Here is a 15,773-nt window from a genome sequence, read left to right on the forward strand (position 1 = left end):
CTCTCCACTATTGATTGCCTCTCCTTTGCCCCTGCAGGATTCGGTGAGGCATCTCCTCCTCCTCCTGGTCTTCGGTCGAGCTATCCCATCTTCGCGCGGCAAGACCCCAACAAGGATTTGTGAGCCATGTGGCCACAGTGAGCCTCTCGTCGTTGGCCATCTATCTCCCTTCTGCGTGCTGGTTGTCATGCCAAGGAACCTTGAGAGGTTGTAGGTTAGGATTTACAGGTCTTCAGAACACGCTATAATAGGGAGAGGTGCTATCAAATGCCAGTGATGCCTGTACGGAGTTGCTGTTTCACACTGACTCTTTGCTTAGTCCAGGGTTGAATTTGTTGTGTCAATTTGGGTAGTTAGAGTTAAAATGAACATGTTTTAGGTCACACAGGAAATCATAGAAAATAAAGAATCCTATTGATTCATATTGTCTCCCAACCGAAGAGCTCACACTATATTATCTGGTTCATCATTTTGCTTGTTTATTTTTTAATGTCAATCATTCACGTTCGGTTGGAAGAATGGATGGAGCTTTCCTTCTGTGCCATTGCATTGTAGGGAAAATTTCCAATTTTGGCGCATTCATTTCGATTCAGTGTTGAATAAGATATATGCAAACAGTGCTATCGGAAGGAAATTCTGTGAGACCCTTCAGATAGATGACCCCAAAAAAACCCTCACTCATATCGTTCCTTCCCAATCCAATGGCCTGACACAGCACAGATGAGAGGAGAAAATGACACGTGTCATACATAGGAGGAGGTCTATCTGTGAGACCGAGTCTCGTAGAATTTCCTTCGAGTGCTACCCTCTACATTTAGATTCCTATATATCCCACAGTTGTTCAATCAGGTCCTTTTAATTTGTCGCTCTCTAGATACAAAAAAACTGGGAGTGGCTGTTACTACACAAACACAATAGGATTCTGTATGCAGCTTTAACCAATTTTTTCTTTTCCATCCTTTCTATATGCCGCTATTAAGTTATTTGTAGAGGATTCAAACATCTTTATGCTGTACAAATTTCAGAATTTTTGGATGAGTAGATCTTAGATATGGTCGTTTTAAGATGACTATTTTCAGGGCATTAGGGTTCTTTTAACTTCAGCGCAGTGCCTGTTTAATTATGGTTTTGTTTTTGATACAGGTTGAAACTTGTTTCGCCATTATAAAGTTTTTTTAGGAAAATTTTTCAAGCTACATGCTGTATAAATTTCTTATTTTTCCATTTTATGGTCTGTCAGATATGAATTTTCAAAGTTGCTGTTATGCAAGTATTGTCGGAATATGCAGTTGAGGTTCTGGCCATTTTTAGGCAACCTTAATGATGTTTCCTGTAAAACTTGCCAACTAGAAAGCTGTAAGGGATTAAATTTCTTTATTCTGATGAAATTTCAGGATTTTGGCCAAGTTGTTTAGCATATATCATGGTTCAAAGTTGACTGTCTGGAATTTCAGGCAGATTATTGTGCCTTTTTTCAACTAGAGTTTAGCCCTGTTTAATTTCGAAATAAAAACATGGTGTTTCATGTAAGTTGTAGGTATCGTTCTTTATTTTTCATAAATGTATTTTTTATGCTATCATGAAGAAGTCGATAAGATGAAAATTTGTAGGTAGGAATGGCACCTCCAAAAGCATGCCGTCCCTCCTCAGACCAGAGTGCAGCCTTAGACAGAGATGGGCACGTGAACATGGAACAGATGAGAAGCATTATCTCAAGAAGCGGTAGCCCGAGTGTGTACCTCAACTTGGATCACTCTGACATTACAGAGGGTCAGACCTCGACTGATGCTACAAATGGTTCGACATCCGAAGTATAGAGACGGAGTGGCCAAGGTCTCAGCAAGTTTCCTATGGGATATTTTGTCATCATGGATCTTTATTCAATCGAGGAGCCTACTAGGCCGTGCAAGACAACATGTGGGGTTCTCATCTAGAATCATGTCTCAATCAGCTATAGACATTGGAGGGCCGCTGAGATAACCAGTGGGTGATTCCCAATGACATCAAGGACCTTATGTGGGACAAGTTGATAGAAAAGTTTGAGTTCCCTGATAGGTGCAACCTAGAGCGAGGGAAGGATTGTGCATTATTAATAATGGGATACTCATTTAAGAATTTCAAGGGTACATTGTACAAAGATTAAGTGAAGAAGGACAGAACACCGGACTTTAACGATTACCCTAAGGTGCAAGGCTATTGGAATGAATTCGTGTAGTACAAGCTATCAGAGGAAGCAATTCAGCAAAGTGAGGCTATTGGAATGAATTTGTGTTCGAAAAGAACATTTACCACCACATACTCGACAGGAGCATGTACATGAAGAAAGTACCTGAGTTGGAGAAGAAGGAAAAAAGAACTAGTCCATAGCAGTGTCACGCATGTGATGGCTCAGTGGGTTCCACGAGTGACACACTATCTGTACGTGAGGGGGTGACTCTTTCAGATGAAGGCAACCTATGCTTCGGAATCCAAAAAAAAAATCATGAGGTGACACAAAGTATTGCCGATGCCCATGTCCAGTCTTCCCAAGGCTCTTTTAAGCCAGATAATGGGAAGGACAGGCTATCCTTAGCACTGGAAAGCAAGGATCACCCTAGCCACACACGAGGTAAAGGTTTGAGGCCTTGGCAAGAAGCCTTCGAGAAAGACTCCGAGAATTATAGGAGTTAGAAGGAAAGTAAATAAGAAATGCAAGATGTCTTGGCCCTTGTATGAGAAGAACTTTAACAAGAGAGATAGACGATGAAGGACCATATATGCCAAGTGATACGGCAAGTCATCAGCAACCAGCAACTACAAGACAATATTGTTGTTCTCCACAGCCCTGGTGCTTGTCGGAGTAGTTATGCATCCACAGGCATTTTTTAAGATGAATTATGCCATTATCCTGTGGATGGTATCAAAGAAACCACATCATGCAAGCTTGTCATGCCCACTATTAATGTTACCACCAAGGTGGGTATGGCCTTGGCTTGGCTATGCATGGAAGCAAGGGCTCTATTCAATGATCGCCTCAATACTACCGAGATACACCAGGGTCCAAGTGGATAGCGTACAATTTCTTATCTGAAGCAGAGGGTGATCGAATAGTTTCTTGCAGAAGCTGGACTTACAGAATCCCGATTGAAACTACTCCTCTTAAATGGCCATTAACCGCTAATCAAGCCAAATGTGATGAACAACCTGTCTTAACAAATGTGGAAATTCCATGAATGCTACATGACAGAGTCGAGCTAGGGTAGAACAATGTTCACCACCAAAGTCAAACATGATGATTTTCTCAACAAGGATGGCATATTGTGGCTGGAATTCAAGAAAATTTATAACATATACCAGCAAGATGCCCTCGACGTGTCTATCATGAGTTCCTGGACACTATAAGTGTCTTATATGTATAACTTATAGTTTACATTCTTCTACCATTAAATTGCATCTCTTATGTATAATGGAGGTACAAAAATGTAGGAAAGAGTGCATTGTCAAAGTAGGATTCCTCAATCCAGCACGAGTCAACGTGATGCTTGTGAGAGATAATCTAGACAAAGTTGAGGACTATGTGTACAGGGCTATGCTCGAGCTACAATACATGACATACATACTTTTATCCTACAACTTTATGTATGTGTTTCCCTGCATGCACGTTCTACTCTTTTATGCGCAACTTGATGTTAGGACTAATTAGCTACGGTGATATATATATATATATATATATATATATATATATATATATATATATGATAGCGTTATTCTATACCTAGGGTGTAGAATACATATTCTACACCTAGGCCCAGAACCGCCCAGACCTTCCCCCACGCGCCAAGCCCAGAACTGCTCCCGCTCACCCACGCCCATCTCCCAATGCCTATGTACCTCCGCTGCCCCCTCGACCCTCCTCTGCATGCCTTCGTTTCCATGCCTCCTCTCACCACACCCCTCGCGATGTCTCGTCCCCCACACCCTCGGCCTCCGGCACCTCCACCGCCCCAGCAGTCGCTCGCGGCCCCACCCCTACTAAATAAGACTACTGAGCAAAGTTACTATAACTTGAAACTACTAAACAACTACTGACAACTACAGACACTACTAAACAAAACTACTGATCGACACTACTGATATTAATGGCAACTACTGACAACTATTAACACTACTGACACAAGCTACTGAATAATTTTACTATGACTTGTAACTACTGACACTACTGAACAATTTTTCTATGATTTGAAACTACTGAACAACTACTGACATAACTACTGAACAAAAACTATAGACAACTACTTACACTACTGAACAAAAACTACTAACACTACTGAATAAACTATTGATACTATTAGCAACTACTAACAACTATAGACACAAACCACTGAACAAATTTTCATTGTTAGAATTCTATTTCTTTCTCACTCTCTCCTTCTTCCAATTGTTGGACCTCTGCTGTGTATCCTTTCCTCCCTCCTAAAGGAGCTTAGAGCTCACCACACAGAGAGAAGCGCGTGAGGCGCGCTAGCACAGGGTAAGTCTAGAAAGCGGTGCGCGAGAGCTAGCTAGCGTGAGGGTGAGTACGCGTGGGGGCTAGTTATTCTAAACCTAAGGTGTACAATAGCATATATATATATATATATATATATATGACGAGTTTATTCTGCGCCTAGGTGTACTATAGTTCACCACTGTATACCCTCAGTTACAACTCAAAAAACTATCAGTTTCAATCCACTAGGTAGAACAGTTACAATCATGCTTCTAGAAGTACATAATTGCAACACAAGAAGATAACGAGTTGTAACTCAAAAAAAAATTTATTTACATCTGGTTGTAACTCTCTATGTCACGAATTGTAACTCTACTATTTTTTAGATTGTAACTGGGGTGACGTAACAGTAACTAGAGTTGAACCTAGGCACATAATATATATATATATATATATATATATATATATATATATATATATATATATATATATATATATATACTCCTTGTCATCCAGTGTCAGACATTCAGACATCAGCAAGATTGTTTTATTGGACTTGCAAAGGAGACCACAAACACAATACCAACCTATCATAGACTTGCTAAATAGGTAGTTGATCATTTTGTTATTTGCTCTAGTAATCTTCTAGTCGATTGAATCTAAGTCTAATAATACTATTCATAATCATGCGCAGGGCATACACATGATACTGTAAGAAGATTCTTTAACCCCATCCATATGCGAAGGAGTTCAATGTCCGAACTAACTTTCTAGTACATACGGAATATTCATGTCTCCAATTCTATCTAAATGACTCATTCTATGCCACGGTTGTTTCATATCTTTTTTCAGTGAAACAAGAATCGGACAACAATTTATGTGACTTCTATGTATATGAGTTCATGCACACGCACGGATTCACCAGGGACAAGGTGATCCAAGATGATACAAAGGTATGTAAATACATATTGATGCCTGCTTCTCAATTTCTATACGTGTTCAAGGATTGATCTCTTCAATTCTTGTAATGACAGCTAATGAAGTTGAAAACAAGTAAACTCTTGCAACATCACATCAACGCAATTCAAGAACAACTTATCGGGTTCATCAATAATAAAGTCATAAGTCCAAAAGGTAAGTTTTATGAGCCGGCATATAGAGCGAACCCTTCAATAAGCTCTCGGGACTTGCCAAGTTCGATAGCTTCGAGTAGCAAGAAAGTTTGAACTGCTTGTCGTTCTTGTACATTATTATTCCAAACTTGATGTAAAACGGTTGTGAATGACATATGATTTGTGTATGTACATATGATTTGTTAATGAAATGTGTCGAGCTAGAAAAATCTATGATAAAATATGTATGTATATATGCTTGTTTATATGTGTTCTTTTTGAATATGTGATATGTGATTTTGTCGACAATAGCCAAATATGAGGAAGGGTTATCACTGCTGGTTTGTAGAATAAACCGGCAATGAAACTTAGTATCACTACCAGTTCCTGAGCCAGCAATGATAATCCATCCGCTTAATATCGGTTCAAAAATCGAAAGTAAAGTAGCTTTTGAACCAACAGTGATGAGGGTTCTGCAGTGGTGAAGGACATCCAGTATAATTGGTTTTGGGAGTTTTCATCCACGGAATCAGGTAGAATTTGAGCGTAATATATCCCTTGAACTAAGCTTATTTCCAGCTCGTGGTACCCACAAACTTGTGACTGAAACCTGAAAGTGAACACATAGTTTTCGTATGCTATCTTCTCAACTGCGGCTCACATAGGCAATGCAGTGCCAGTGGAACATTGGCTTGAAACATCTTGATTCTACAACACCATGGTTAACCACTTGCAGTTGGTATATTAGACGTTGCACGGATGAACTTGCTCCAAATTCCGTACAAGTTAAAAAGCAGCGAAACGCGTCTACGGAACGTTGATGAGACAACTCTAGCGTTCACTCGTGAACAGGAACACTGTCGCGAAGCTTCAAAATATTCAAGTTTTTTGACCTTGCAGGATCGGTGTGAGTTCCAAGTCCCCAATAGATGGACTAAGACGTGGACCTTTTTTTTCTTTTTTGAGTGGAAGACAGTGGACTTGAGAACATTAGAATTTCTTCGGCTTAGACATTGATCTCTCCTTCCCAGGAAGAACACGCGGCCCTACGAATAAAACTACTCACACCGTGCAATGCCATCAATGCAAAGGGCAAGATGGCAGCACCGCCATGGCTTGAAGCTTCAGGGAATGGAGCACACTGCACAACAAGGGGATGAAAAAAGGAAGACATTGGCAGTACTATTACTGTCATGGTTGCAAAGCTCTTGACAGATAATAAAGAGAGATGTATCTCTGTGCTCATCACAGTGTCACCCCATGACAGCACCTGGTGAAGTTGAAATTGCAATAGAAGCAGCACATGGGAGCCATGCCATCATAGTAATGGATCATCACTCCGTCCAGCATACTGCAGACCCAGGTAAAATGCAAGCAGGCCTCATAAAACCACATTGATGACGCCACACTGTTGTGCTTCAACGCGCAAAATGCCCGAATCATTCATTCATTCGTTCCTAAAGACATCACAAAAACAGTTCAATCTTCTGTTTAATACAACAACCTTCATCTCATGATAAATAAAGAGAGACGTAGAGGGAGGTTCAGGACACAAAAACTTACTGTTGAGATACTGATAAGTAGGAACAACCATCCTGAGGTTCTACTCAGTACTAAAACACAAGTAACAACCTAAGATGTTCTACTTTTTCTGAGAAGTTAGCTTGACCAGAAACCATCACCAAGCAAAGCACAGAGAACCGCCAGCAACGACAACTAAATCACTGTCGGCTGCCGGTGAGCAAATCCTCCTTCCCTGCTGACGACAGTGATCAATTAGTTTCGCTAAAAGAGAGCCAACAGCACCACCACAATGACCTTTCTCATGTGGTTGGGACAGAGAACGCACCTAAGTTCTTTCACTAGGTACTGACAAAAAAGCTTGAAGTAGCAAAAAAGGCTACCTACTACCATGTCTATGGATGAGATTAGACAGGATGCTTCACACAGATCCTCCTGAACCATATGCAAGACTTTGTAATGCCTCATGCTTTCTATACACAGAAGGCATTTGGATTTACCAAACTCTAAACTCATTTCACTTGTTTCTCTCCTACACTAGATCCAACTCCAAACCCATGTATGAACAGACTGCAGATCAGTTGTGATCCTCGAGTATGGTTCCGCTCCATGCCACTTTATCGCCTTCAGCCTTCTCCAGTGCAGCAACTTTAGCACGATGGCTGGGGGGAGGACCGACCTTGCTCCTCTCGCCATGAGAAAGCTCCATAATTTCGCCAACAGATCCAGACTTGATATCAGTGGGTGGGATGAAACAGTCCATGGACAGCCCTGGAACATTGAACGCGACCTCCTCAATGCTCCACGCCTCCTCCATACTGGTCTTTGTGCGGCTCATGGCCACCTCACCGAACCGGAACAGTGTCACAGACGAGCGCCCAGAATGCGCAACCATGATACCCTCCACCGGACGGTAGTCCTCAATGTACGAATTGATGGTAGTCTCCCAATAGACTGCATCTCCTCCAGTAGTTGACTGAATTCGAGTCAGATGTGAATCCTCAATGTGGACAAGAAGACCAGTCCTCTGGCTGAAGTACCCAAACATCACATGCCTGATGATCTCTGCAAGGCCGTCGCTGCGTGCCTTGAGGGTCTCAGGGTCTGTGCTCAGTTTCAGGATGAAGCAATCTTCGCAATTCACCTTCCTCTCCCCAATGCACCGAGCACCAGCAAACATGCTCACCGTGGTCAATGGATCCAACCCCTAGAAAGACATCGACCAGAACATTTGAGTAAATCATGAGCTTCTTCTATGGCTGAATTATCAGAGACAACCACAAAGCAGGAACATGGGAAGCAGTCATACCTGAAGGGCACGGCGAAGCGAGCGAACAGGGCCCTTCGCAGCATGGGCACCGAGCCATGGGGTGTGGCGCCACACGAGCTTGCCATTGCACCCTGCGTGCACCTTGCTCCCACCGACAGCCAGCTCGATGTACCACATATTAGGAGCCATCTGCCACAGCACGAAGCGGCCAGGCTCGGCGCCACGTCCGGCATTGCGATTCTTCACAAGGCGGCCGGCGGTCTCGAACTCCGTGGCCACCATGCGCACCTTGCCCATGGTGTAGGCATTGCGCACGGACGCCAGAAGCTTGTGTCCTCCAGAGGCCGCAAGGTACTGCTGCAGGATGTACTGTGCGGACGAGGTCTCCTGTAGGGAAGCACATGCACAAGCAATTTTTACACACTTGATAACAGTAAATAATAATGTTTTACAGCTCACTGACAACATGCCTGAATTAAACACAACATCACAGCAGTGTAAATATTTCAGACATATCTGTCCTAAAGAGCAGTCAAAGGTCACAAGACCATGGATATAAACATCAATAGACATCAAGAACTACCCTTTTACAGCTTTTTAATCACTGGTAAGAAATTTTTACAGTCTACAGGACCATGAATGCAAGAATTAAGTAAACTCGGATACAGACATCCAAGAAATCTTGACTCTGGCATTTCCTCGAACAATCGACTAAGACCAAATCTGGAGCTAAGAAGGGGGAAATATGACGAGGAGCATCACGAATAAGAAGCGCTTACAATGGGAGTATCCTTGACACTGAGGTGGGGAAGCGGCTCGGCGGCGCAGACGTGCACGGGCGCGAGCGGCGCGCCCATGACGCCGAGCAGCAGCCTGAGGTCGTTGCGCGCCGCGCCGGCGCCGGCGCCGGCCACGGTCACCAAGGACGGGGCGCGAGCGAGCTGGCCGCGCACCCACTGGCCCCACCCTTCCTTCCGCGTGCGCGTCCCTCCTTCGCCACCGCGCTCGTCGTCGCCGGACTCCGGATCGGGTCCCTCCATGAGCGGCGCCAGCATCTCTCCACCTCCTCCTCCACCACCACCAACCCCTCCGGTGAACCTAAGAGCCGCGGCCAGCTCAGCAGCCTCCAACTTCCGGCGCATCCTCGCCGGCGACAGCCCGCGCGCCACCTCCTCCCGCAGCGCCGCGAGGAAGCCCTGACGCCTTTCCATGGGCAGGGAAAGGAGGGACCTGTTGGCAAATCACAAGAACTTCCGGGGTGCTAGGCCAGTGCTCTGTGGCATAGGAATGAGGGGAGCGAGGGGTGGGTTGCTAATTTATACGGAAGGGTGGGGCTGCGATGTCAAAAAAGGTGGGTCAGGCAAGCTGGACGCGGGATGCACCGGGGCTGTGTGTGCTGGGAAGTGTGACAGCGAGTGGAGGTGTTATACGGCTGAAAGTCGGCTGCTGCGGCCCGTCACCTCCTCTGGTGTGCGCACCACCGTAGCCGGCTTTTACGGATTTGGGCTGCGCGGTTTTCTTCCTTGATATGGTTATTTGTCAGGATGTGCTACTTTCTTCTACCTAAGATATGATATATATATTATGAATATGTAAGATATTTTAGTATAACAAATTGTTTTGATACGTTGGAGCCAGCAACTTGTGGAGTAAAATTCTTTGTGCAATAACAAAGGTACTAGTTGAGAGGATTATTACCTTCGTATAAGGAGATGATGGCAGAGTCGGTATCGTTACCTGCATTGCATAAAGAACCACAAATGCGATAGTTCTATTAGTTACATGGCACATGTTTCTGAGTGGATTTTTCGAAGACGACAAGGGTCACAAATGTCAAGGATCAATGCGGTGAGCGGATGATTGACAAGCATAACTGAAATCTGCATCTCACGGAAGTAGAAGGATGGCATGCTATTAGTTGCATGGAGTACTGTCGGTGTAATAGGTAAGAAGGTTCCCCACCAGACGATGCCCCGCTGCCAAATGTCAGTCAGCGGACGGATATCCTCAAGACCATGGCCTCACCTTGAGATCAAGACAGGGCTCCATCGACCAGTCCCCTGATCAAGGATAAAACCATATGACCAGACCTTGCTGGTCGAAGGGTAGGTACTCACCTAATCAGTCAAATCACATTTAATGTCGTCTACTCAAGTGTTTTTCCTTCCCCATGCACCTCCTTTCGGCAAGCAAGGTCATGAGTGGACATGGAGTAACCTCCCCTCAGAATATGGTTTCATGAGTCGATCATGAAAGCATAACGCATCGACGACCACTTCCCAGGCAAACATGTGCTCACCTGGGACCCAAGTGGCACGACTGGTCCCGATCATGACCACAAGGCGCGTAGCGACTACGCTACGATGAACCACTCAGTCCACTGCATCCACAGGGGAGTTTAGGGCTACTATCGGTGTAATAGGTAATGGGGTGCCCCACCAGGCGGGCGCTCTGCTATCAAATGTCATCCGGTAGACATATATCCTCAAGATCACAGTCTCACCTTGCGATCAGGATAGGGCTATGTCGACCAGTCCCCTGGTCAAGGATAAAACCCTGTGACCAAACCCTGCTGGTTATATGGCAAGTACTTACCTAACCAGTCAGGTCACAATTAATTTCGTCCACTCAAGTGTTTTTCCTTCCCTAAGCACCTTCTTTCGATGAGCAAGCTTGTGAGCGGACGTGGAGTTAGAGTGACCTGCCCCATAGCATTTAATGATACAACATGGCCTCATCAGCAAGCATGACAACGTTTGCTGGACGGGACAGAACCTGTAGGACGACCAGAGCAGGCCGTGCGTGCATACCCCCTATCATGATGATCTAGGAGTAGGTCTGCTTTCATCAGGAATAGATCGGCTACAGGACTTGACCCTGTCCGTTTGTAATATTCTCCTTTTCCCCTGCTTTATAAAGGTGAAAGGGAAGACCGATAAGAGGGACATTCTATAACAAGTTCACCTAATTCATAAGAAAATACACAGGACATAGGGCTATTATCCCACGGGATGCTAAACCTGGATAAATCCTCATATTCTTGTGTCCATTTGATCCAACCACATGAAACGCCAATCAATACGCTCGTTATCCGGTATACCCCATATTCATATCAGGGATCATCCTCCGACAAGTACTTATTTAATATGGATTATTCGATAGCAACAAGGTTGACAGGTGTTAAGAATAATCCATGCATGGAGTTGATGATTGATCGAAAGAATCATCATCTGCCCTGCATGACAAACCAGAAGATGGCAAAGCAACAACCTGCATGACGTACATATCAACCATGGATGATTTGAAGCTGATAAGGATAATAGATGTCGAGGATCAAAGCATTAAGTTGATGACAGGGGTAAAGCTACAGTACCATAACCGAGTGCACTGGCATCGGGAAAAATTATATCTCAGTTATCGTCAATTCAAATTCGTCTCTTATGTACCACATAATTTTAAACATGGGCGCACCATCTAGACCTAGATACATAGAAGTTTGCATTTGGATTTTTAGGATTTTTAGAGCTCTAGCTTCACTCTTATTGATGATAAGTATTTGCACGGCGACAAACCAAAAGTATGGCAATACAATTGGTTTGCAAGGCGCGCACACGTGACATGCCGTCGGCCAGGCTGATTTACAACGCTAACATTATTGGTAAAATTGATTATTTTTTTTTGCGAAGATTGGTAAACTTGTTTACATCCTACCTTTCGAGATTTATTAGTAGAAGTAACGTTTATAGAACCGCTTAACTTTCTAAAGAAGGCATTCCAAATTATATTACCATTTATGGCATCCAAAAATCTCTAAAAAATAGATATTGCAAGCAATCTCGTTCCGGCCCCACCTACCCACAAGTAATCCCCTGGCTGTCACCCTCGTCGGTGAGTATAGCCCGACTGACAGGCAGACGCAGCCAGGCGACGGCCGCCCCTCCCCGCACGAACCCCGCGACGGCGCCGTTAGACCGAAGGTTCGGGCTGCGGAGTGCCTGCGCCGCCCCGCTCGGCGGAAGCGGGCGTGCCGTGCACCACACGCCGTCGCCAAGTCACGCCGCGTGCGGTGGTTTTTTTTTTTTTTTTGACTCTTCACCACTGAATACAGCTGTAGTATCTGAACATGAGCGCGCGTACTCATCCCACACACACGAACCCACTCCACACACACCTAACACACGCACATACTAGCCCTATAACTACACGCAGCTTGAAGAAAACGTCCATCCGAAGATCACCAGGACCCATCGAGAATCCCGTAGACGACGAGCACGTCGTAATCCTCTCTGTAGCGTCACGTTGGAGAAGTTGAGAAAATCAAAATAAATCGAACCCCGTGCGTCACCCAGGCATCGAGCCCAGGTGGGCTCAGCTCATCACCGGAGCCTTACCACCGTGCCGTAGACACGTTCGCCGCGCGCGGCGGTTATGTGACCTGTTGCGCGCGCGGGCGTACGTGCGACACCACCAGCGGTGGTGTGGGGTCGGTCGACGCGCTACGGCTCCATCGCGTCATGTGTTCGAGAGTCCAGTTTGGTCGGGTCTTGACCGTCGGTTTTGGGGCCTAGCGCTGCCACGTCCGTCGTTGGAAGGGTCCAAGTGTTACAGGTCATGCAGCGTTGGAGCGGCGCGCGTGCGTTCGTGTAAAGGGACACCGGGATCTGGGAGGGCTTGCCCCCACAGGAGCTGTGGCGGTCTGGCCTCTTCCGCGTCCCAGACTCCCAGTGCGCCAGCCATTGCTTATAGATAGGTTTCTTGCGTGGCGTTGGCTTTTTGACAAGTTTATGGCGTGGCATCAGAGTTATATATCTGCAAGGAAAGGCAGTTAATGCACCGGACACGCATGGCATCGCACCCTGTTAATTACTTGTTTCATTTCATGCAAGTGGTTGCAGATGACGTACGGAGTAGGCTGCTATAGCTGGACTTTGCTTTGGATTATCGCCGTTGATGGCGATTCTTAAGAATACTGGGATCTGCTCAGGACTAGGTAAGCGTGAGTGGGATTTGCTCAACATCACCATCATGTGGGTTGGCGTGCTGTTAATTAATCCGCTAATCCTTTTGGTTGGTGTACGATTATAGTAATCCTCCAATGTTAGACATCCATGATGAGGTAGCGTCATCCGTATAAGCACGAGCATATTCTTGGCCCTACATGGGTTTGTTATCAGACCTCGTGCGGAGTATAATGGGTTGTTGCTTCATTCCATTTCCTTTCTCCCTCCATTTTCCACCTCATTCCAATTTTTTTACCTCTAACCCCCTCCACCTTCGATTCTTTCTCCCAGAATCTTCTCAAGTAGAAATGGAAACAACCAAAAAAAACAAAATCAAACTAAACAAAACGGGGAAGATCTCAACTGAAAAAGTTTCGGTTTCATAAAAAGTTTCAAAATCAAGAGTTCCTATTCAAGGAATAAATCGACTTAAAAGTTTCTATTCAAACTTTCACTACTACAGAAACATACTTCACTATTAGCTCCAAAACCCCTTCACTGCCGGTTTTAGAGCCAGCAGTGGGTAACAGGTAGTTCATTGCCGGTTTTAGAGTCAGCAGTGGGTAACGGGTAGTAATAGTCCTCGACTATCACTGCCGGCTCGAGGGACCGGCAGTGAAGTAGGTTATCACTGTCGGCTTATCGATGATCCTTCAAGGGCCGTGGGAAGGTAGTTTGCGATGACTTTTTCATCCCCACTAGCCGCTTGGATGGTCGTATTGTAGATCTAGAGGAACTCGACGGGATTGGTGTTGCCGTTGTACTTCTCGATCAACCCGAGCCAGAATCGAGCTGATTAGTTCACCTTATGTACCATAGAGAAAGCCTGGCATCAGTTGATAGCAGCTTCATCGGTCTGAGTAGCTGCTGGTGTTCTACCTGCTGGGGTAAAAAATCGGTCGCCGCTTCTACTTGATCGACACTATGATGTCCTCACTTAGATGGTTGAGGAGCAGTTGACTATTCATTAGGGTGTTCCAACGTCTCCGTTGCTCAATGACTTCGCGCAGATCATTTACGGGGTGGTTCCTGATCGGCGAGGTCCTGCGTCGGCTAGGCGCTCAATTATCTTCTTGGACTGTCTTGTTTCGGGGATTATGTCTTTCCTGATCTGACTCTTCATGGAAAGGATTAGCGTGAGACTTCCCCTCATTAGAACTAGTCATAGATGTGGCCAGATGAGAGTTCTCGTCCTGGAGGATAGCTTCTGTGGCCAAGTAGAAGGAGGAGCCTCTGAGCCGCTGCAGATCTGAAGTGCTAAGTTCCCTGTTAATGGTCAGGGGACGCAAGGTCTCGGACCCCGTTGGGATTTGGGACCGGAGGAGTCGTCATCAACAAAGGCTGTCTGGCATTTCCCATAGCTGGAGGAGTGGGGTCCCGCGTGTTTACGGGATCATCGTCATCATGATTGGACAAACCAGTGTCACCAACGAAGACTTCTCAGGGGTAATCTCCAGTGGAGGAGGAGTCCAGATCCATCATAGATTTGTCATTAGAGGAAATCTCCGGGTAGGTACTTCGACAATCCATGTTGTCGGAAGTCGTGGGGGAGGATCCTAAGTTGCGACAAATGTCACTTGCGTGATTGTCTTAGCAAATGAGCGGTTCAAACCCAATGACGTAATCTTTGGCTCACTGATCGATAAAACGACTTGCCTCATCGCTGGAGTCGTTTCTAGTAAGGTCATTGTCGAGGTCCACCTGGTCGACCACCGGTTCGTTGTTAGTTGAGAGGGTAAAGTTGTCATAGAACCTCTCGTTCGAGAAGCCGGTCCTCGGTGCAGACTTGGGTGAAGCCGATGGCATGTTGTGTGTAAAATATTTGATATCTTTGGTCATATTCCCCACAGACGATGCCAGCTATCGACGATTTGTAAATTGCTAATCTTATGAACTTGTGAATGTGGTAGGGTATACTTTCTGCAGGAATCACATGGCACACACAGAAGTTTATACAGGTTTAGGTCTCCCATGGGATAATAGTCATACGTCCTATTTGTCTTGTATTGATCTCCTAGACTATTTACAAGGGGGTTCTTGACTAGCCTAGATAGATCTAAACCTAGTTGGAGGGCTCCTTGTGCTAAGTCATGGAGGGTTACTAATGTAGATCGGTGCCACAAAACACGTGAGGGCTCAAGCCTTTTGTAGGTTTGAATGACTTGAATGGACTTTAATTAGCTTGTCCTCTGCAGAGTTCCCTGGCTTCGTATATATAGGGGGTCATCGTACGTCCTCTGGACTCCTTCCTTATAATTCTTAGAGATAAAATTCCCTATTTACAAGATATTCTGGGTACCTGTGGGCAGTTTCTATACATCTAGGGATTCCCTTCCCAAGCACATAGATATGACCCTAGGATATTGAAAACCCTAGATGATCGAGATACAATAGTTTTATAC

General features: G+C 45.2%; 1 protein-coding gene across 1 annotated transcript; it reads right to left on the reverse strand.

Moving 5' to 3' along the window:
* Positions 1-7,123: 7,123 nt before the first annotated feature.
* Positions 7,124-9,755, reverse strand: LOC133912862 (uncharacterized). The gene is made up of 3 exons (XM_062355799.1): positions 9,151-9,755; positions 8,411-8,758; positions 7,124-8,308 (listed from the first exon to the last, which is right to left on the reverse strand). The coding sequence occupies exons 1-3, from the start codon at positions 9,580-9,582 to the stop codon at positions 7,679-7,681; spliced, it is 1,410 nt and encodes a 469-aa protein (XP_062211783.1). The 5' UTR covers positions 9,583-9,755; the 3' UTR covers positions 7,124-7,678.
* Positions 9,756-15,773: the final 6,018 nt, after the last annotated feature.

This window comes from Phragmites australis, chromosome 3 (genome assembly GCF_958298935.1).
Source record: "Phragmites australis chromosome 3, lpPhrAust1.1, whole genome shotgun sequence".
In the NCBI taxonomy this organism is placed as follows: domain Eukaryota; kingdom Viridiplantae; phylum Streptophyta; class Magnoliopsida; order Poales; family Poaceae; genus Phragmites; species Phragmites australis.